This window comes from Manis pentadactyla, unplaced genomic scaffold (genome assembly GCF_030020395.1).
Source record: "Manis pentadactyla isolate mManPen7 unplaced genomic scaffold, mManPen7.hap1 scaffold_297, whole genome shotgun sequence".
NCBI lineage: Eukaryota > Metazoa > Chordata > Mammalia > Pholidota > Manidae > Manis > Manis pentadactyla.
In genome coordinates, this window is record NW_026644688.1 from 90,586 (window position 1) to 111,236 (window position 20,651).

Below are 20,651 nucleotides of genomic sequence, written 5' to 3' on the forward strand. Positions count from 1 at the left end.
AGCTTCCTGAAGAACCTTTAGTAAAGGGCATCGTGAGGGCCCCAGCCTGGGGGCCGTGTCTGGTTTTGAATGCCTCCGAGTGGCAGGGCGTGTTTGGGCTGATGCGGGACCCTCTCTCCCTCTTGGGCAATCACAGGGGGCTGGGAGTGATCCAGACACACGGGAGGTTATTCCCGAGGGAACAGCCTGCCTGGCGGACTGTGTAAAAGCCACTGTGAGGTCTGTATGTCCTGAGAAGGGGGACTGCCCAGCCGCCCCTCTAAGTGCAGATGGAGCACCCCAGATGGAAGAGCTGCTAATGCTTCCTATGTGGGACTGGCTTTGCAGTGACCGAGGTAGGCGCCCACTGAATGGTCCTGGTACACAGGTCACGGTGAGCGCTGAGGCTAAGGGCCCCAGTACATGGCAGCCCGTGTAACCTGACGGCTACAAAATCGAGCAGTTTGAGGAGGCTTCTCAGATTTCTTACCTCAGCTTCCCCTCGTGGGTCTTACGATACCAAGAACATGAGCATAACTAGGAAGATGGGGAGAGACAAAGGGGAGAGTGAAGGGACTCGGGCCAAGTGAGTGGGAGTTTTCAGATGGTCTTTGAAAAATTGTGTGAATCAAGCAGACACTGCTGGGGTTGAAAAAAGGTATTAATGTAGCAGTACCAGAAAGTGGGTGAGCCGGTGGGAACCCCTGTTGTTGCTGCAACATTACAGCCCCCCAAAAACTCCACTCTGTGTACCCCAGTTCGGAGGAATTTAAAAAGCCTGAAGTCCATGATTACAATAAGGAAACTGACTGGGAATCCCCGGGAGTGGTGGTCAGGCAGGTTAATCAATCTAAAGATAGACAAAAGTGCCAGGGTCTTCTGGCCGCACCCCAGCCTGGGACCTGAGACCGTTCGCATGTATGTGGGAAAAATGGCCAGGGGGAGGAGGAAAATGGCCCTGGGGCTCCTTGGTACAGGAGCCCAATGCACTATGATACCAAAACCTGTTGGTGAAGTCTTAGCAGGGGCTAAGGTTAGAGTGGGAGGATATGGAGATGCAGTGGCTGATGGTATTGAGGTGGAAGTTTGGATGAAAATTGAGTGTTTGAGCACGTTTTGCTTGAGGTGGTTGCGTCCCCTTTACCTGAAAGGATTATTGGGGTGGATACTGTGTCTGACTGGGGTTGGCTTCCCCTGCCTAATACAGTAACACAGAAGGCATGTAAGCCCACCCTCAGGCCTGTTTAGTCGGACATGCTAAATTGGGAATGGCTGGAACTTGACAAACATATCACCATTCTTAGGAGTGCCATGCTGGAAGCTGGAGCGCTGCTGTCCACAGATCTGCTGTGCAGTAGTCCTGTGTGGCCTGTGCAGAGGTGGACGGCACATAGAGACTATTCAAGCTTAGATGAAGTGCGTGCCGCCCATAGTCCCAGCAGTTCCAGGCATGGTCTCAGCCGTACAGAAAGTACAGCAGGTTGGAGGAGGCTGGTACCCCTGGATGGACCTTGCAAATGCTTTCTTCTCCATCTCAGTTCCTGAAAAGAGCCAAGCCCGGTTTGCCTTCAGGTGGGAAGGATCCCAGTTTGCCTCTGCTGTGCTAGGCGGGGATCTGAACTCCCCGGCTGATTGTCACTACGCAGTCAGGAGGGATTTGGACTTGGCGCAACGCTCGAGTGTAATAATACACGATGTTGGTGACATTATGGTAATACCAGAAATGGAGGAGCTGGCTAGGACTCATTTGAATGCAACAAGGACATACGTGCCCAACCAGGGCTGGTTAATAAATCCAGCGAAGGTCCAAGGTCCTGCTCAGTGAAATTCGTAGGAAGAACATGGGCAGGAGCCACCCAGGATATTCCAGAAGTGTGACTATCAATAAACTGCTGTCACTCCCCCACCAGGTCCAAACAAGAAGCACAGCACTTTCTTGGTTTATTTGGATTTTGGAGGACTCATATTCCACAGTGGGGACTATTTCTAGCTCCTGTGTGTAAGACTCCATGAAAGAAAGCTGCATCTGAGTGGGGTCCTGAACAGAAGCGGGCCACGTCAGAACTATACATGGCAGCTGTGTGCTTGACACCATCGGGCCCTTGTGACCCCCACTGAGACAGGATTTTGGTAGTGTCTGCCCCCCACACCCATGCAGACTGCAGCTTGTGGCAGTAAAAAGAAAACGAGCACCTCCCAGCTGTGACCCTTGGGATTCTGGACCAGAAAATTCCCACATGGTGCTGCCTGGTACACACCACTTGGGAGACAATTATGAACATGCTGTTGGGAATTAATCAAGACTGCTTAAGTGACCGAAGTAAATAAAACAATTTTGAAACCTGAGATACCCATACGTGTTGGGTGATGTCAGAGAAACACCCTAATAGGGAAGGCAGAGCCCAGAGGAGTCCCATAATCAAACGGATATGGTTCCTGCAGGGGCAGGCTGCCGGGGGGATGCAAGGAGGCCCCCACGGATCCATGAGCAGGCAGCCTCATCTCCTCTGGGACCGACGCTGGAGCCCCCGGGGAACTGCATGGACGGTGCCCTAGGAGCAGCTCTCAGCTGAACGACAGAGCTGCTTGGTTACAGATGGCAGTTCCAGGAGGCATGGACAGTATCCTGGTTGGAGAGCTGCTTCCGTAAGACCAGGGGATGGCAAGACTGGCTGGGAGGAAAGAGAAAAAAGTGATCTCAGTGGGCTGAATTCCAATCCCTTTTCTGGGCAGTGACGGGAGAATGGAGCAGTGAGGAAAGCCCCTCGTGCTGGGGTTCCTATGACCCGGGGCTGTGGCCACTGGCCTGGCTGTGTGGCCAGGTAGACGGGAAATAGAAACTGGACTATGAAAGGAATGCCTGTGTTGGCGACGGCCATATGAATATTGCCCTGGGAATTTGAGGGGCACATTAAAGCAGGCCATGTTGGTTTGCATCAGAAGAAGCCTTTCTAGGAGTGGGAGGTGACTGTAGCCACCAGGTGGGCCTGCTGGTGCGGCCCTTGGAGGCAGCCGCCGGGGTCCATACAAAGAGTGGCTGTGGGGAGCTGCAGCAGCGCGCGCACAGGCTGAGTCTACGCGTATTCCTCTTGCACCCTGTGAGGCACGGAATGCCAGCAAGACCTGTTCCGACTGTCAGCTAAAGAGACAGACACTGCATTTGGCTATGGGGAAAGTTCCCCAGTGGGCACGCCCTGCACATAGCTGGCCAGTGGGTGAGATTGGATCAACGCTGCTACCGCTCGGAGGCTGTAAGTGGGTCGTTAGCAGAGTAGACACTTATTCGGGACTATGCTTTGCATACCCAGTGGTAGGTGAAATGCTGAAGACACCGTTTAAGGTTTGGAACTGAAGATTCTATACCAGTTTGGACAGCCAGGTTACATCTCCGACCAGGGGACACGCTTTACCGACCATGCTGTTCCACGGTGGGCCGAGAAACATCCCATCAGACGGATGTACAGTGTTGCATGTCACTCTCAGAGCAATGGTTTAATAGAAAATTGGAACGGGCTGTGGGAACATTGGCTGTGTAAAATGGGAGATAAAGGCATGAGGGGCTGGCTTACATGCCTTCAAGAGTGGGTGCTCACACTCAACGTGAGGCGGCTAAGGGAGGGTAGGTTCCTCTGCTTCTCCAGGGGTCTGGGGAAGGGGGTCTGGGAGCGGTTGCTAGTGCACTGTTCTGTTCTTACTCACACCACCACAACTTTGTTTTTTCCTAACCCATTCAATGGTTCCAGGAACACAGCTGCTTCTGAGGGTGCCAGAGCAGTGAACTTTACTAATTAAGCAAGAAGATGTAACCACACCCTTAAATCTTTATGTCATAATTCCTAAGCGCCTGCTGAGGTGAATGGTGCCTTGACCCCAGGTAGCCAGGTCAGAACTGATAGCAGAGCTGTGGCCGGGAAAGCCCCCAGGCTCTGCTCCTTGGTAACCCTACCTTCCTTGGGTGGGAGGGGGCTGAGGGGAGGCACTTGTGAGACTGGTATTGCTGCCAGCCATCTGGACCAGCACTGTAGCCAGACCTGATGTCCACTCCACAGGCAGAAAAATCTGGGTAAAGATAAATGGCAAATGAAGAGAGGAGGAAATTACAGCTTAGGGTACAGGGATGGATAAGTGGGTTATGCCTGGAGAGAAATCCAGCATTTTATTAATACCTCAGTAGATAGAGCCTCAAACCAAGAAAATAGTACCTGTCGGCCAAAGCACACCACATGCCCCAAAGGGTGAAGCTCTGTGTTTGCCAAGACCACACTGCGTTTGCAGCCTGGCAAGGTTGAATGGCAGCCTGCAAAACGGAGGTACATCACTCTGGGAGAAACTCTGGTCATAAGATAACGTTGACAAACTGAACCAATATAAAATGCTTGTAATGAGTTTATAGGTCAAGTGAGTTATCAGTGTAAATCTGCCCCCACCCCACACTGGCGTCTCGAAATGTCAGGCCTGTTTGCACTGGTACTATCGTTCTATCTGTTGTATGAATGCTATGCCACATGTAAGGTCTGCGACAGGCATGATCGCTTTGCTGTGAGGAATCCGTGTTTGAGACCAAGGAGCGCGCTGCACGAAAATGCACTCCGGTTGCTCTGCTCTCTTCCTCACGTGCTGCTGTCTGCCCTGAATTCTTGCTCCCTGGGATCCTCCTCACCACTGCAACACCAGCGCAGACGGTGTTTAGCTCCGTCCTTCACCTGAGCTGAAAGGCAGGTGAGGAGCTGGCACTGCTGTGGGGCTGGGTAGCTGAGGACAGGACTGGTCCAGGGAGGGGCTGGCTCGTCCTCTGAGGCCTGAAGGTGGGTCGGATTGAAAAGGAACGGCAGGGGCAGGGCCAGAGCCTGGAGGAGTCCCGTGTGACGGCTGCGGAGGGGGCTCGGGCAGTGAGCAGCTTCCCCTGCACCTGGGGCTGCCAGCACACCTCCGGGTCCCATCATGTGGCCTCTCTGACAAGATGTTTTCAGGGGCTTTAAAAGAAAGAAAGAAAATGCTATTGTAATTCTCTTCCTGGTTTACTAAATAACGTGCATGTAAACCATAGAGCGTGACAAAGCAAACCCACTTCTCCCTCTCCCTGAATTGGTTGGGGACTTGGCCCACCCCCACTGCTGTGTAGTCACTGCTTGCCTTACGGCTCCCCCCATGCTCGGTGGGATAGGTGGACTTCAGTCTAGGCTGTTCCCTCTCTCCTGCCTGGCTTCTGGGGGGCCTGTGTGGCTGCCCTTCTGATCACAGCTGGGTTGGGCTGTGGCTCTTGGATACAGGGACAGGGATGTCTGTCCCCAGCCCTGGCCAGGACCCAGGCACGGCTCTCTTAACCTCACCTACCAGGACTGCACAGCCCTGAGGTGACCCAGCTTCCAGTTTCACTGACCAGCTTGAGGTTTCCATATCCCATCTTCTTTGGCCCTCTACTTGCCTTGCTGGAAATACTCCACTTAAAACTTCAGGGTATCTGCAAATACAAGATTTAATACATCCAGGTTATGGCAAAGGATCACTGGTATTTAATGATTGTGTGTGTGTGTGTGAGAGAGAGAGTGGGTGGGGGGTGGAGGGGAGAGGGCGAGGAGAGAGCATAAGCTAGCAGGAGAGCTCTTTAACGGCTTTATCCAGTTTTACCAGCATAATTTGTCAAAGATTCTGTCCTTTCCCCATTCCTGTTTACACTTGGTTCCTTAATAGTTGATTGTACGTGTTTATTTCTGGTCTCTCTCGTCTATTCTGTTGAGTTACATGTGCATCATTATGCCAGGACCTTACTGTTTTAATTACTGTAACTTGTAATATAGTTTGCAGTCCTGAAGTGTGGTTCCTTCCATTTTCTTCTTTCTCTAGATTGTTTAGCTCTTCTGGGTCTTTTGTGGTTCCAACTGAATCTTAGTTTTTGAAAAAGTATTTTTGAAAAGTAATCATTGTGGTATTTGTGGGGACAGTATTGAATCTGCTCATCACTTTAGGTCAGATGCTCCAAAGCACAGGTAACAAACAAAAACAAACGAGGGGCTGCATAAAACTAAAAAGCTCTGTACTGCAAAAGAAATAATCAAATGGAAAAGCAACCTACAGATTGGGGAAAATACTTGAAAATCGTGTATCTGGTAAGGGTTTAATATCCAAAAATATGTAAGTAATTTGTACAACTCAGGCAGGAAAAGAATTGGAACATGAGCCAAGAACTTGAATAGATACTTCTTTAAAAACAGAGAAATGGGATTCACATGAAGAGACGTTCAACATTACTAATAATCAGAGAACTAAATCAAAACCAAAATATAATCACTCCTCATGTAGAATGGCTATTATAAAAAGAAGTGTTGGCAGGGATATAGAAAAATCGGAATCCTTGTACATCCTTGGGCTGTGTCTGCATCTGTCTGTGTCTCAACAATTGATGTGGGAGATTCTTCCTCTGTCAGTAATTATTTGTAAATTCTGATTGCTGTGTGGGGTCCCAGGGGCTGCAGAGAGCACTGTGTATATCCATTCCGTATTCATGAGCATTTGGTTAGTTTCTAGAACAGTGATTTTGACTCTCGTTGTTGGGACCAAACAGGTGCGCAATATTGGGGATGTTTGTGTGCAGGGACCACTGTAGGCGTGTACACAGCCTTAGTAGATGCCGGCTGTTTTCCAAAGAGGTTCTACCAATTTAACTTCTCACTAGGCCTACACGAATGATCTGATTGTTCCAGAACCTGAGGAGCATGTGGTATTCCTGGTATTTTTTCATTCATCTAACCTGGTTTCTGTCTTACAACAGCTCATTGCAACTTTTATTAGCATTTCCCTTAAAATTAAACAGGGTAGAAAGCTTTTTAAAAACACTTCACTTATTTGCTTATCCTCTTTTATCTAATGTCTATTCTAGCTTTGGCCATATTTTTCTAGTGGGCTTTCAGTACTTTGTTTTATTGGATGAAATTATTTACCTAATTTGGCTTGATGTCCTTTAGCAGATGCAGGTAATTTGAGTCTCTCCCACTCAGGCTTTCCACTGCTCTATCTCACTGGTGAACTTTGATAAAAAACAGCTCATAATATATCTTAGTGTGATCCAGGTTGTCATTTTCTCCTCTCTGTGTTTCTCTGTATGAGGAAGGAAATGTTTTTCTCCTCATTGTGAAAGAGCTCTGCTGTGTTCCAAATTAATGGTGTATTTTGTGTTTATGTTAGAACTTAAATTAAGAAGTTAATTTAAGAAGTGATTGATTCCAGCAAAGGCTGGATTCCTGAATGGCAAGACAGTTGAAGAACCAATATCTCAACAAAAGCGCTGTGTGAACAATACTGGAGATGTCAGGACAGAGTGGAAGGAGAAGTGGGATGTGACTGAAAGAGGAGCAGAGGGAATGCGGGGTAAGGAATTGATACCACAGGTGAAAATACACAGCATGCTCCCCGCTGATAAAGGACAGCAATCCACACATGCAGTTAAGATTCCCTAAGCACAATATCTACACTGTATAAACCATAAGGGGTTACAGTATGATAGAAAAACCAGAATTAACGTAAAAGACTTCAGGGAAATCAGAGGCCAACCAAATAAGCAAGAAAAAGGCTGACAGGTGATGTCTAAACATATATGCATAAGGTAGATACATCAACAGAGCACCATTTTTAAAATGCCCCAAGAAATTTTCATGTCAAACCACAATTCTACACCCATCAGCAATATTAACCACAAAGGTGTTTTAAGAAAAAGTTAAAAGTGAGACACTTCATAGTTCGCAGCCTTGAATTAGAAGAACTACTAGAGTGAGTTCTAAAGTCCAAAGGAAAGTAACCCCAAGTTGAAAACCGGCAATGCAGGGAGAAACGAAGAGGAAAGGACAAGGCAATTTATGAAGAGAGGTGAATGTTAGTCTGTGAGTTCTAGAGTGAGCTCTCATGGAGATCAGACCATGTAGAATTAAAGTGCATGATAACAGTAATAAAAGTCAGGAAGGGTAGGAGAATTGAAAGTGTTTTAAGGTATTAATCAGGATTTGGGAAAGTGGTAAGAATAATTATTTTATTAGAATGTCTTTATTTTTTTTAAGTTTATTTGTTTTTTTATTTTGGTATCGTTAATGTACAATTACTTGAGCAACATTATGCTTACTAGACCCCCTTTTATTAAGTCCCCCCACATATCCCATTACAGTCACTGTCCATCAGTGTATAAGATGCCATAGAATCATTACTTGTCTTCTCTGTGTTATGCTGCCCTTCCCTTGTCCCCCCCACCCCCCACTACATTGTGTGTGCTAATCATAATGCCCCTTTCTCCCCCTTATCCCATCCCTTTCCCCCACCCTCCGCAGTCCCTTTCCCTTTCGTAACTGCTAGTTCATTCTTGGGTTCTGTGACTCTGCTGCTGTTTTGGTCCTTCAGTTTTTGCTTTGTTCTTAATACTCCACAGATGAGTGAAATCATTTGATACATGTCTTTCTCTGCCTGGCTTATTTCACTGAGTATAATACCATCGAGCTCCATCCATGTTGTTGCAAATGGTAGGATTTCTTTTCTTCTTATGGCTGCATAATATTCCATTGTGTATATGTACCACCTCTTCTTTATCCATTCATCTACTGATGGACACTTAGGTTGCTTCCATTTCTTGGCTATTGTAAATAGTGCTGCGATAAACATAGGGGTGCATATCTTTTTCAAACTGGGCTGCTGCATTCTTACGGTAAATTCCTAGGAGTGCAGTTCCTGGGTCAAATGGTCAAATTTCTATTTTTAGTTTTTTGAGGAACCTCCATATTGCTTTCCATAGTGGTTGAACTAATTTACATTCCCACCAGCAGTGTAGGAGGGTTCCCCTTTCTCCACATCGACACCAACATTTGTTGTTGTTTATCTTTTGGGTGTTGGCCATCCTAACTGGTGTGAAGTGCTATCTCATTGTGGTTTTAATTGACAAAATTACACTTCAAATTTCTTAGGAAAAAGAGACCTACATGCATCTTAATAAACCTCGCAGTCTTTCCTTACGTAACCGCAGTAGAGCACTGTTTCCTCAGTTAAGTACCTGAGAAAGCAGCTGGTTTGCTCATCTTTAAACACCAAAATCACCCTCAGCTGGAGCCGCACAAAGCATGAAGAAATGAGACTAGTGACATAACCGCAGAATCACATTTCCCATCTCATAGATGCTCACTGCAGAACATATACTTGTCAGGAAACAATGCCTCATGAATATTCTTACATTTCTGTATGGTCAGGACTTTCTGAGCAAACAGCTTTGGTATCTGGGTTAAACATGACTGCATAAGGATCCAAAAGACAGAGCCCACCAGACAGAAAGTTTCCTCTCTCCCCAGAGCCTAATGTTTACACTCCAGGTTATTTAAGCAATAGAGGAGACCTTTCCTTCTCTTCCAGAGTGAGGATCTGTTTACATTCCAGAGCAAACATGTCTATTTCCATCTCCAGAAATGCAAATGGACCAAAGTGCCAGCTATCAATGTAAGCTCCAAGTTTCATGATTTCAGAATTCCTTCCTTGTGGTGCAAACCCCAGTGTGCACATAGGGTATTTTTGCCTCTCACTGCATTACCCTATGGAGAACTGAGACATAGGGAACCAACACCACTCACTCTCTGAGTAAATAAAAGGTATGATTTCAGATCCAAAACAAAAAAGAAAGAGAGAAAAGCTAATACAGCCGCTGTGGCCATTCAGGGAGGTCTCCCCCTTACCCCAATATACTTTCTGGGAATGAAGTGTGCTTGTCCTAGAGACAGACCACCAGGGGTTCAAATCCAAGCTGCTTCACCAGTTGCTGGTGCCCACACAGCACACCTGCTGGGCCTCACCTCTCCTCCTCATCCAGGGGCTCCACAGCCTGGAAAAACAACATGAAGTGCTCGTTGGGCTCCCGGTCACACAGCGCAGGCAAGTGCTTTTGCATCTGGATCTAGTGTAGGATGGAATCCACAATCATGCTCTGTCATCTCCAAGATCCATCTGTTTTCTCAGTGGGCCAAACGAGTGACTTGAATAAGGGTATGTGGAAATCACAACCCCTACATCTTTCAAATCCTTGGTGGCGACATCAGTTTGTAATCTCTCCTGGAATATATACTTTAGAGAGACTTCTAGAGGCTTGTACTTGACCTGCCACACAGCATGAATTCCTTGCTTCCCTATTCCCAGTCTGGGGCTCCACCTGCAGCATAAGACCTGAAGACTTGTCTCCAGCCTGGAGCCCCCCCAAGGAGGTGTTTGTGCTGATCGTGGAACTCCCCTCCAGGCCAGGCCTCCTCTCCTGGGAGGGTGAACACATCCCGAGAGCCCTTGGGGAGTGTTATGGGGAGACCAGAGCCAATTGCCTCTGCTCAGCCTCCCGAGCCTTTTGTCACAGACGTCAGGCCGCTCAGCAGCCTGGCCTGGGGATGGATGGCTGAGGGGCACCATGGGGGAGGACTGGGGACCTGGGAGCTTTGGGGGGTGCTCTGAGGTGTGAAGTGTGGAGAAATTGGGCTCACAGAAAGCCCCCCAATGTAAGGAGTGCACCTCTTGGAGGTGCTTTGAGAGACCAAGTTCAGCGTTTTTTGAAAAGGAATTTTCTGGAATGTGTGGAGCAGCTGTGTCTCATTAAATGGGACAGTGCTAGACTGGTGCCCTGCAGCCGTGGGATCTACTTGGGTACGTCTGCAGTGGTGTTCAAGACCTGAAGAGACACCCTGGGGCTTCTAATCAGCAAGTTTCTGTGTCTGATCATAATCTATAGGTGACAGGAAATAAGGTTCACTTTCTGTTTGAACAGCCCTCCCCAGTGCTGTCAAGGTGTGCCAGCCTGGGGCTTAGTGCGCCCCGTTCTTCCTGAGCACCTTATGGGGGGAGAACAGAGGATAGAGGGAAACCTGGTGGAGGTCAGGGCCCCCCTGCGTCATAGAGTTTGAGGGCTGGGGGTGCGGTGGGCTGGGGCACACGATGTCTGCAGGAGGGGCAGAGCTTTGAGAAGAAAGAGCAGTGTGGTGGCGATCCGTTCATCATTTATTACATTCTGCACAGGGATGACCCCAACCCCCAGGAACCATTAACCTCAGACACAACACCCAGACCACACTGTGCCTGGGGAGGCTATTTCTCAGGGATTAGGGGAGGGAGTTGCACAAGGGCTCCGCTGGGAGCATGTCCTGGGACCCTGCGTCAGCCGGCCACCCTTGCAGCCTCGGATGCCTCCGCTGGGCACCCAGGGGGCGGTGGTCCCATGCAGCACTGCGCCGTCTCTGTGTCCATCCTGGGAAAGGCTGGCCATGGTGAGGACGGGCCCCAGCTCTTTCTGGACCATTGTGGCTACGACTCGGTGGCTGATGGCACCCAGGCAGCAGTTGGCGTCACGGTGGGAGGCCTCCTACTCAAAGGCGAAAACCCTCCACACGGTGGGGTGGCTCGCCTTTGTCCAGCGGGCCACGAGCAGAGGGTAGGACACAGCACGAAGGCGGCCAGGTTGGCAGGGGCTACGTACAGGCCCTTGAGGAGGCAGCGGCAGCCCGGGGAGATGCCGAAGTCGGCCGACGGAGGAGGTGCCAGAGCAGCTGCCCCAGCAGAGGCTCAGGATGAGCAGCGGGAGGAGGAGGAGCAGCAAGCAGACTGGGGTCCTGGGGCGCCAGGGGCCGCCTGCCCGAAGGGGAAGCAGCTCTCCTCCACATGCAGCCAGGACACCAGCAGGGCCGCGGGCCCGATGACAGCAGCTACAGGGCCACACACGGGTGATCAGAAGAGGCAGGTTATCCCGGGTTCCCCCCATTATCCTGCTTCCACCCCGTCCCCACTGCCCTCTGGGCTCCGGGCCCTGTGCGGAGGGTCCTGTCCATCACCAGCACCCGGGGGGTCCCTGTCACGGGAAGGCTCCTGAGCGTCACCTACTTACAGAGGAGGAGGCTGGGTCCCGGAGGGGGAGGGGAAACACCCTTCAGTCTGACAGGCCTGGTCGGCCGTGGAGCTGGGACCCCAGCCCCACCTGTCTTTAGGACGCCCCCACACCCCACATGGCCTGAAGCTTCCCTGAGGCTGAGGAGCAGCCCACCACCCCCTGCCGATCGCCCCAGCCCAGAAACTCACCTGGCCCTGGCCGGCTGGTAAATTTACATCTTGTGGGGCCTGAAGAATAGTCACTTTCTGCCGGCCCCCTGGCCTGGGGGCTCCAGCTGGCAGGACAGGCTGTAGCTGCAGGACAGAGGGACACCTGTGAACCCCTGGAGCCACACGTCAGGGGGCCCTTCTCCCAGAGCCTCCCGGCAGCTGCAGCCCACACCTGACTCTGGCCGGCCTCACCTCTCCTCCTCATCCAGGGGCTCCACGGCCTGGGCAAAGCACCGGAAGCGCTCATCAGGCTCCAGGTCATACACCTTGGCCAGCTTCCTCTGCATGGTGATCTCACTTTGGATGACAGGGAACTGGGGCAGAGAAAGAACAGGGTACAGAGAAGGAGGTGTGTGAGGAGTGGGGCACTATGATGGTCCCGGATCTTTGCTCATGGGAACCCGCCTTCCCTCCAATGCCATCCAGCCCTGCCTGTTCTGACAGTTGGGTCTCCAGCTCCTCCTCCAGGAAGTTGGCCTTGATGCCACACCCCATCCCCCACCTGACAAAGCCTTGAGTGTCATGAGATCTGGGTGTCTTAACTTTCTCAAGACACATTAGGCCCAGAGGATGGGCTGGACAGGGTCCTGCCCAGGGGGTCTTGATGGCAGGAAGGAAACCAAAGTGCATCAGAAACAGCCCCCTGAGCCCAGAACAAGGCCGGAACATCCTCACCCTTTCTCAAGTTGGAGGCCCACCAGGGCCTCCAAGGCTGTCCTGCCCAGAAACAGCACCCAGACCTGGCCCAGGCTCGGGGCTACCGAGAAGCAGGGACTGCACTGGGGAGCTGAGGCCTCCGGTGGGAAGGCACTGCCAGCCCCCTGATGTGCTTCCTGCCCTGAAGGAGCAGCATCCCTCCCCCTGGGCAGGGCCTGAGGAGGAGGCCAGTCCTGCCCAGATGCTGCCCCCTGGAGCCCTCAGCCCCACCTGCCCTGGGGCCAGGACCGGGGCTTAAGCCGGTCCTTCTGGCAGTCCTCTCCAAGAAGCCCTGCTCTTGGGGTGGAGGGGGGACTCAGGAGTGTGGGAGGCCCGGTGCTGAGAGGTCTGGGCTCACTGGGGGCTCTCTCCTCTCTAAAGCTCACCATCCTACCCCCCTGTGCCCCTCTGGGCTCACTCACATCCTCATATTCCAGGTGTTTGTCTATGGAATCGTCCAGGATCAGTCCAAGGTAGGGGACCACGTCCTGTGCACCGGGTTGGGGAGGTGATGAGTCCCTGCCTGCCTCAGGGGCGCCCACAGAGCCTCCCCTGAACCCCACATCCGCAGCCCCCAGCTACCTTGGACCACCCTGTGCTGCCTCCCCACCTCCCTTCGCCCAGCTCTCCCCTCCTGGGCCCTCCCAGGGCTGGCTTTTGGCCAATCCCAGGCCCTGTGGTCCCTGCTCCTGTCCTCCAACTTCCCCCTGTACCCAGCTGCTCTCGCCCTCCTCCTGGTCACCCCAGTGCTGGCAGCTCAGGGCTGGTGGCACCAGGAGCAGGTGCAGGGTTGCCCCCACAGCCCCGAACCTGGCCACGCCTCTCTCACCTTTGTCCTCCTCTCCTCGGGTCCCATGCGGCCCCGCTGCCTTGCCCTCAATATGGACTCCAGCTCCTGCAAGGTCCAGGACACTCAGGTGCTCATGCTCCCCTCCCACGTGGCCTCCCACAACCAGTCCATGGTTGATGGATGCCAGGCCCCCAGTAAAGTGGAGCCAGGGAGGGAGACAGATGAGGCCCTTGGGGGCCTGGGGAACCCTACCTCCATCAGCTCCCCCCTCTCACCCCGCACACCTGGAGTCCTTCCCAAAGCTGTGCCACAGCACGGAAGGGGACTTGCCCCGAGGACCCCTCCCTTCCAGACCTCCATTTACCTTGAACAGCCGCTTCCTGTGAACCCAGTTGTCCTGTGTTTTCAGGTCTTCATATACCATCAGGCAGACACTAAGGGGAGAGGAGAGGAGGAGGTAGATACATGGCCAGCAGGTGGAGAGCCTCGGGACCGACCCCATTTCCTGGAGATCCTAGAAGGTCCACTAGCCTGCAGGAGGCTTTCCACCACGGCCCTGAGCCCTGGGGAATCCATGGCCTGTGGAGGGGGCTTCATGTTTCCACCCAGGGCCTCCATTCCCAGTTCTCCCCAGGGGCGAATCTGCTTTGGGCGAGGTCGCTGTCCTTGGGGCAGAGACCTCCTGCTGCAGAGCACAAGCTCAAGATCTCCAGTGGGCTTCAACCCACACTTGACATTGCAGGAAACTGATTACTGCAGGGGTACCCGTGGCCTAACCCACAGGGGGCCCCAAGAGCCTGCCATCCCTGTCCTTAAGCTCCGCCACCTCCCAGGAAGTCCCAGCCAACTGAGGGAACACTGCCAGATGTCGGTGTGTCCCTGTCCACTCAGGTGCCCTGGTTCCAGGGACAGGAGTACCCACCAGGAAACATGTCCCCAGGTGCTTTCCAGACGATGAATAGCAGGGCTCTGCAGGGCCAAGACAATGGCATGGAGGGCAGTGTAGTTCCTGAGGTTCAGACTCCCCTGGGACGGAAGACAGAGCTGAGAGCGTGGCCTGCTTCTCTACTCTGTCCCCCCATGAACTCCTGTCCTTAAGGAGACAGACATCCAGGGAGCCCAGCACACCTACTACCTGCTGAGCAGCCCTCCTGGGTGGAGGACTGTAGCTCAACCCAAGGAAGGGGCCAGGGATGGCTGTCCCCCCCTTGGGACCTGTGAGTGCAGGTCTGCACACCCCTGGCAGGAGGGGCCCAGGGACTGTGCAGGGCAGACCACAGGCACCCATTCTGAGAGCTGGCCAAGGAGGGGACCCCGGGGGCATCCCATGACATACCATGGCCACCCAGATCCAGAACCTAACCACTTCGGCCCTGTCCGAGGCCATCATGCTCGGGGTCCCGAGGCAGGTGGTGGTGACCAACTTAACCAAGGCATCAAATTCCCTGAGGACCCTATACGTCCTATACGTGGTGAGAGCCAGGCGCTCAATGTCTCCCATCTGTGGCTGGTTCCGTAAGTAACTGTTAAATTCCGCAAAGTCCATCCTGTCGTACAGCCCCTGGGGATCACAAGGGAGGGTCATCCAGCTGTGCCCCTGGTGCCCCTGTTCCCAGGCAGGGTCACCGGTCAGAGCTGGAGCCCAGGCAGCTGAGGACGTGCTGTGAGCCTCGTGGCCATCCGGACTTCAGACCCTGTCCACTGAGGCACCCAGTGGTGGGGAACAGAGGGGCTTTGCTCACAGGCACCCTCACTCACCTCCTCCCTGCAACAAAAGGCAGCTCACGCCTGCCCAAACTGGGGCATCTGCCACCCCGTGGACCCCACTACCCACTCAGGTGCAGTTTCCCCCAAAACAACTCCACCCAGAGCCTTTGTTGGTGTCAGTGTCTCCCACAGTCAGTCCATGGCAGGGGCCTCTGAAGTGTGGAGGCTGTGGAAGCCTGCCAGGCCAATGGCCCGAGGACCTAAGGCCCTGGCAGCACCTCCCTGAGCACCCCTCCCCTGCCCTGCCCCTCCCAGCCCGGCCAGGCCCTGCCCACCTTCCCTCCGCTCCAAATCATTGGTCTGCAAGGATCCCTAAGGGCCGGCCCTATTGTCCCCGTGTGGTCAGTGAGGGCTTGGGGGCGAGGAGAGTCTTTCAGGGCACATGGTGAGTCTGGGGGGAAGCTGGGACGTGGGCCCAGATCACAGGAGTCCACGTCAGGGACGGCAGGTCTGGGGCAGCCCGTGACACAGGGAAGGCCCACCCCCGACCCTGAGAGCCCGCTCAGCTCACCGCACAGATCAGGGTCAGCTGCTCGGCCACCAGGCCATGGGGAAATGCCAGAATGGTCCACTCCTCCTTCCTCCACACGTGCCGGGTGATGGCGACACAGGCGCGGGTGGGCTCCGGGTCCGCCTCTGGCTCTGCCAGTCCCGGTGCCATTCCTGCAGGTGCCACGGGACCCGGGACCAAGGGCTCATGGGGCTCCAGCTCGGGGCCTGGCACCGGGGCTGAAACCACTCCTGGGATGTCCCAGGGGCTCATGGGGTCTGGACATGGCTCTGGCTCTGTAAGGCCTGGTACCATCACGGCAGTTGCTCTGCGCACCAGGCCTGAGGGCTCCTGGGGCTCCAGCTTGGGTCCTTGCCTCAGAGCTGAGGCCTCTGCTGGGATGTCCTCCAGCTCTGCAGGGGCTGAGGCGGATGACAATGGCCGTAGCTCCCGCACAGGGGTCTGAAAGAGCGCCTGGACTCGCTGTAGCCACGAAGCCAGCCTTCCCTTTGTCTCTGGAGCCAGCTGCGTCTGCCGTGGGTCTGGAGCGCAGGACACAGAGAAAGGGTCACCCCGGGGCTGATTTCGCATGACTTACAATGACATCTTGAAGAGCCCTCAGTGCCTTGAAGGGAACCCCAGTCTGGGAAGCCCACCCTAGACAGTCCCCTGGCCGCAGCCCCTCACCTTCCAGCTCTGAAAGCGTGGGCCCCAGTTGCTCGTCCTGCCAGGTAACGTGCCTAGCCCGTCCCATCCTGCGGCTGCGGGAAGGCCTGGGGGTGGCAGAGTGAGAAGCCTGGTCTTTCCAGCCGCACTGCCCTCCGGGTCCACCCTTGTGTGGGCCTGGCCGCTGTGCACTCCCCTGCCTGTCCCGGCACCTGCCCCTCCCCCTTCCTGACCCTGCGTGTCTGTCCTGGGACCCCATCCTCTCCCATCCTCCCGAATAGGAAGTCCCCAGTCGTCAGCCCCCCCATGGGAATCCAAAGCTGAGTGACCTGTTGGGCTCTGCTGTGGGCTCATGGGGCTCCCGCTCGGGGCCTGGCTCTGAGGCTGAGGCCACTGCTGGGACATCCTCCAGCTCTGCAGGAGCTGAAGCAGGTGACACCAGCCGTCTTGCCAGCACAGGGGTCTCAGGGAGCTCCTGGATGGGCTCTAGCCGTGAAGCCGGCCCTCCCCGTGTCTCTGGAGCCAGCTGCCTCTGCCGTGGGTCTGGAGCGGGACACAGAGAAAGGGTCACCGTGGGCCTGATTCCCCGCGCCTTACAATGACAGAAGAGCCCTCAGTGCCTTGAAGGGAACCCCAGTCCGGGAAGCCCACCCTAGACGGTCCCCTGGCTGCAGCCCCTCACCTTCCAGCACCGCCACCGTGGGCCCCAGGTGCTCCTCCTGGACCAAGTGTTGGAGGACTTGGCCCACCAGGGTGGATGAAGGCTGGCTGCCGTGGAGGTCGCTGGGCACACTCTCAGGCTCCCAGGCAAGGCGCCTAGCCCGTCCCATCCTGCGGCTGGGGTAAGGCCTGGGGGTGGCAGAGTGAGAAGCCTGGTCTTTCCAGCCACACTGCCCTCCGGGTCCACCCTTGTGTGGGCCTGGCCGCTGTGCACTCCCCTGCCTGTCCAGGCACCTGCCCCTCCCCCTTCCTGACCCTGCGTGTCTGTCCTGGGACCCCATCCTCTCCCATCCTCCCGAATAGGAAGTCCCCAGTCGTCAGCCCACCCATGGGAACCCAAAGATGAGTGACCTGCTGGGCTCTGCTGTGCTCCCCCAACCCCAAGCCCCAAACTCCTCCTCCCCCCATTCTGTGAGATGGGCAGCACCTCCTCTGGACCCAGTGAACGCTCACATTTTCAATTCCCCCTCTGGCCCCTCGTCATGCCCCCTGTTGCTTGAGGAGGCCGTGACGGCATCAGTCGTGACACTCCCTGGCCGTGACCTGCGGATGATGCCTGAAGTGACTGCCCGAGTCCACCCGGGATGGGGTCCCAGTATTGTGTCTGCTTCCTTCACTCAGTTGTGCTAAGTGTCCCCAAAGGGTCTGCACAAAGTGGGCACTGCGTACCTATTGTTGCTTAAGGAAGTCCTACCAGAACTTCTCCAGGTACCCCTCTCCTGCCCCCAGAGGTCCCTCATGTGGCGACAGTGAGGACAAGGACCCGGCCCAAACACAGGGAATCGCGAGCCTCCGTTCCAAAGGCTGCTTCCCATGTGCTTTTCCAAATGAGCCAGGCTCCAGGCCACTGACGGGTGAGGCCAAAGGCTTTCATCGGGTACAGAGAAGTAAGCCCCGAAGTGGCCCAGCTTGGCCGGCAGTCCTTTACCATGCCGGGCACCAGGGGAACCCCTCTAAGGCTCCTCCCATGTTCCCCATGGGCACCCTAACAGGCTGATCGCCAGCCTCCCTGCCTGTCAGAGGAGCACGCTGAGGCTCAGACACGTGGGGACACGCAAGACACACCGCGGGCTGTGGGCAGAGGCCCGACTGGCCAAGGAGGGGTTGGGTGCTCACCGGGGGAGCCGCTGGCCCGTGGTCAGCTGGTCAGCATCATCGGGTGGGAGTGTGGCCTCGGGAGCGCTCCGGCTGGTGTTTGGAGCTGGTTCCACTCGTGCCTTTCGCTTTCTCCACTTCCTCCTCACACCTATCCAGGGATCCCTGCACTTGCGGACCTCAGTCCCATGGACAGATGGCTCAGGTTCAGGCTAAGGGGGGAAACAGGGATATAGTCAGTGGGAAACCCAGGAATCACCAGGACGAGGCAGGTTTGCAGCTCACCCGAGAGCCCCCAGCCCCCTGGGGTGCGAGCAAGGAGAGGCACGGGGTGCCCCCGGGAACAAGGTTCCAGGCCCTCTGGAGTGGTCCTGTCAGCCACTCTCGTGGGGAAGCCCTGGGAGGGAAGGGATCCTGGGTGTAGACAGCCTGCCCCAGGTCCAGGGAGATGGAGTAGGTGAATCCATCCACCAGCTCCTCCACGCTCCCCAGGGTGGGGCTCTGCAAAGCCGGCACCTGGTAGCTGGGGAGGAGGCACCCATGGTTGCGTGGACCTCCCCACAGGGGGCAATGTGGGCCCCCAACTCTGCCCCCGAGATCAGGCCCACAGGGCCATCTGCATAGACATCCAGTCCCTCAGGGAAGAGGAGGACACCCCTGGGCTCAGGATTAACATGTGGGTGGAAGTACCTGGTCCCAACACTCACCTCCATGTCCTGAATCATGAGACCAGAGCTGTGACACTGACTGCCCCCTGCTCCCCAGCCTTCAGTCCCACCCATGCCCCATGCCCACCGCACACACACAAGGGGCCTGGGGAAACGTCAGCCAGGATGGGTCACACTCGTGGCCTGGCCCTGGAATGGCCCGCTCTGGGCTGCCCTGTGTTACCTCGGGGCTCCTCGGGATACACGGATAGAGGCGTTGGAGGAGGTCACTGAGCCAACGCCCACAGCGAGCAGGAAGACTCTCCCTCTCGGCTTCCCTGACTCCCTCGCTTTCAGAAGGCTCCGCACAACAAGACCGCATGTTGCTCTGTCGAGCGCCTCCGGTCAAGTGAGCTGGACTGGGTTCTGCGACCAGGAGCTGGGTTCCATCCGTCCGGGTCACAATTGAGGTTCTACTTGGCATGTCATCAGTGACATCACTTCTTCAAGGGCCCCTCCCTGCATTCAGACACGCCCACGTGCCCCTCTGGGCTGCTGACTGCCCACCCTCCTGGCCCTTGCCATGCATGAGTACACACATCTCCACCAGAGCCCTCCCCACGCTCTCTGGCAATGTCACCGGGGTCCCAGCTCTGAGGAGACAAGAGCTGAGCTCAGTCCGCTTTTTCTCACTAGTTCCCTGTCCTGCTGAGGCCACAGCACCTCCCAGGACCTGCCCAACATCCCAACCTGCACAGGGAGGGTCACGCCAGACATTTCTCCCTAAGGACATCCCCAGGGATACATGGATGACACCTCCAGCTCCTGGGGACTGGCGTCACATGTGTCTGACACACAGACTCAGAGATGGAAGAATGCCAACCAGGCTTGGCATGGAGCATGGAACACCACGCAGGTCAGGCCGGGGTCCAGGCCGTGTGATCTTGGGCAAGTCAGTCCCCTTCTAGGCCGTTTTCAGGTGTGCACCTTGAAGGGGCAGCAATGAGAGGAGATCCAGGTGTTGCCATCTACTGCCTTCCACCTTCCACAGGTCCAGGCTGCTCTCAAATCTGAAATCCGCACCAGGCGTGTGTGTGTGTTTGGGGTGGTGGTGCAGATACAGCATCTTATTCTTCACCTTAGAAGGGATAGCTTGGCATGCCCACAAGATAGATTTCTAGTAACTTCTCTAAGATGAAAGGTCCCTCAATTTTTGTTGGATTTAGTCCACCTTCTGACATGTGACTGCGCTGTCAATATGCCTAGATGAGCTGTACTTCCTGATCACTGGGTCCAGTCAGCCTAGTACCATCAATGGGATGGGCCAGTGTGACGGCTTCTGGAAGAAAAAGGAGATGAAGCTTCCTTCTGTCTAAATGACAACCCAAGTCTGGAGGTCTGATATGCCTCTGAGATAGTTTTCTCTCCTTGCCGGCTGAAAGCTAACTGCCCTGCTGGTCTTTACTCACAGGAAGAGAACAAAGAGCATTTTCCTGACCAATACTTACACACTGGGTGCTTGGGGACCAAGTGATGAAGCCCCATGTGCAGCAGGAACTGCAGTTTGAGACACTCTGATTACACTGACAATCATTCACTGTCATCTCCAAGATTCGTCTGTTTTCTAAGTAGGCTAAATGAGTGACTTCAATAAGGGTATGTGGAAATCACCACCCGTTCTTCTTTCAAATCCTTGGTGTCACCAGGCATTACT

At 54.6% G+C, this 20,651-nt stretch overlaps 1 protein-coding gene and 1 long non-coding RNA gene across 5 annotated transcripts in view; one reads left to right on the forward strand and one right to left on the reverse strand.

The window, feature by feature from the left end:
• The window catches only part of LOC118921545 (uncharacterized), an 81,583-nt gene that overhangs the window by 56,826 nt on the left and 4,106 nt on the right, over positions 1-20,651 (forward strand). For 2 of the 4 annotated variants that reach the window (XR_008995568.1, XR_008995569.1), the window contains 2 exons: positions 13,200-13,235; positions 20,409-20,593. This is a non-coding gene — a long non-coding RNA (uncharacterized LOC118921545). The other 2 variants (XR_008995567.1, XR_008995570.1) reach the window with 2 other exon arrangements.
• Positions 9,731-16,429, reverse strand: LOC130682344 (uncharacterized). Its single transcript, XM_057496725.1, has 4 exons — positions 15,831-16,429; positions 12,259-12,380; positions 12,046-12,150; positions 9,731-11,675 (listed from the first exon to the last, which is right to left on the reverse strand). Exons 1-3 carry the CDS (start codon positions 16,398-16,400, stop codon positions 12,096-12,098), a joined length of 747 nt encoding a protein of 248 aa, XP_057352708.1. The 5' UTR covers positions 16,401-16,429; the 3' UTR covers positions 9,731-11,675; positions 12,046-12,095.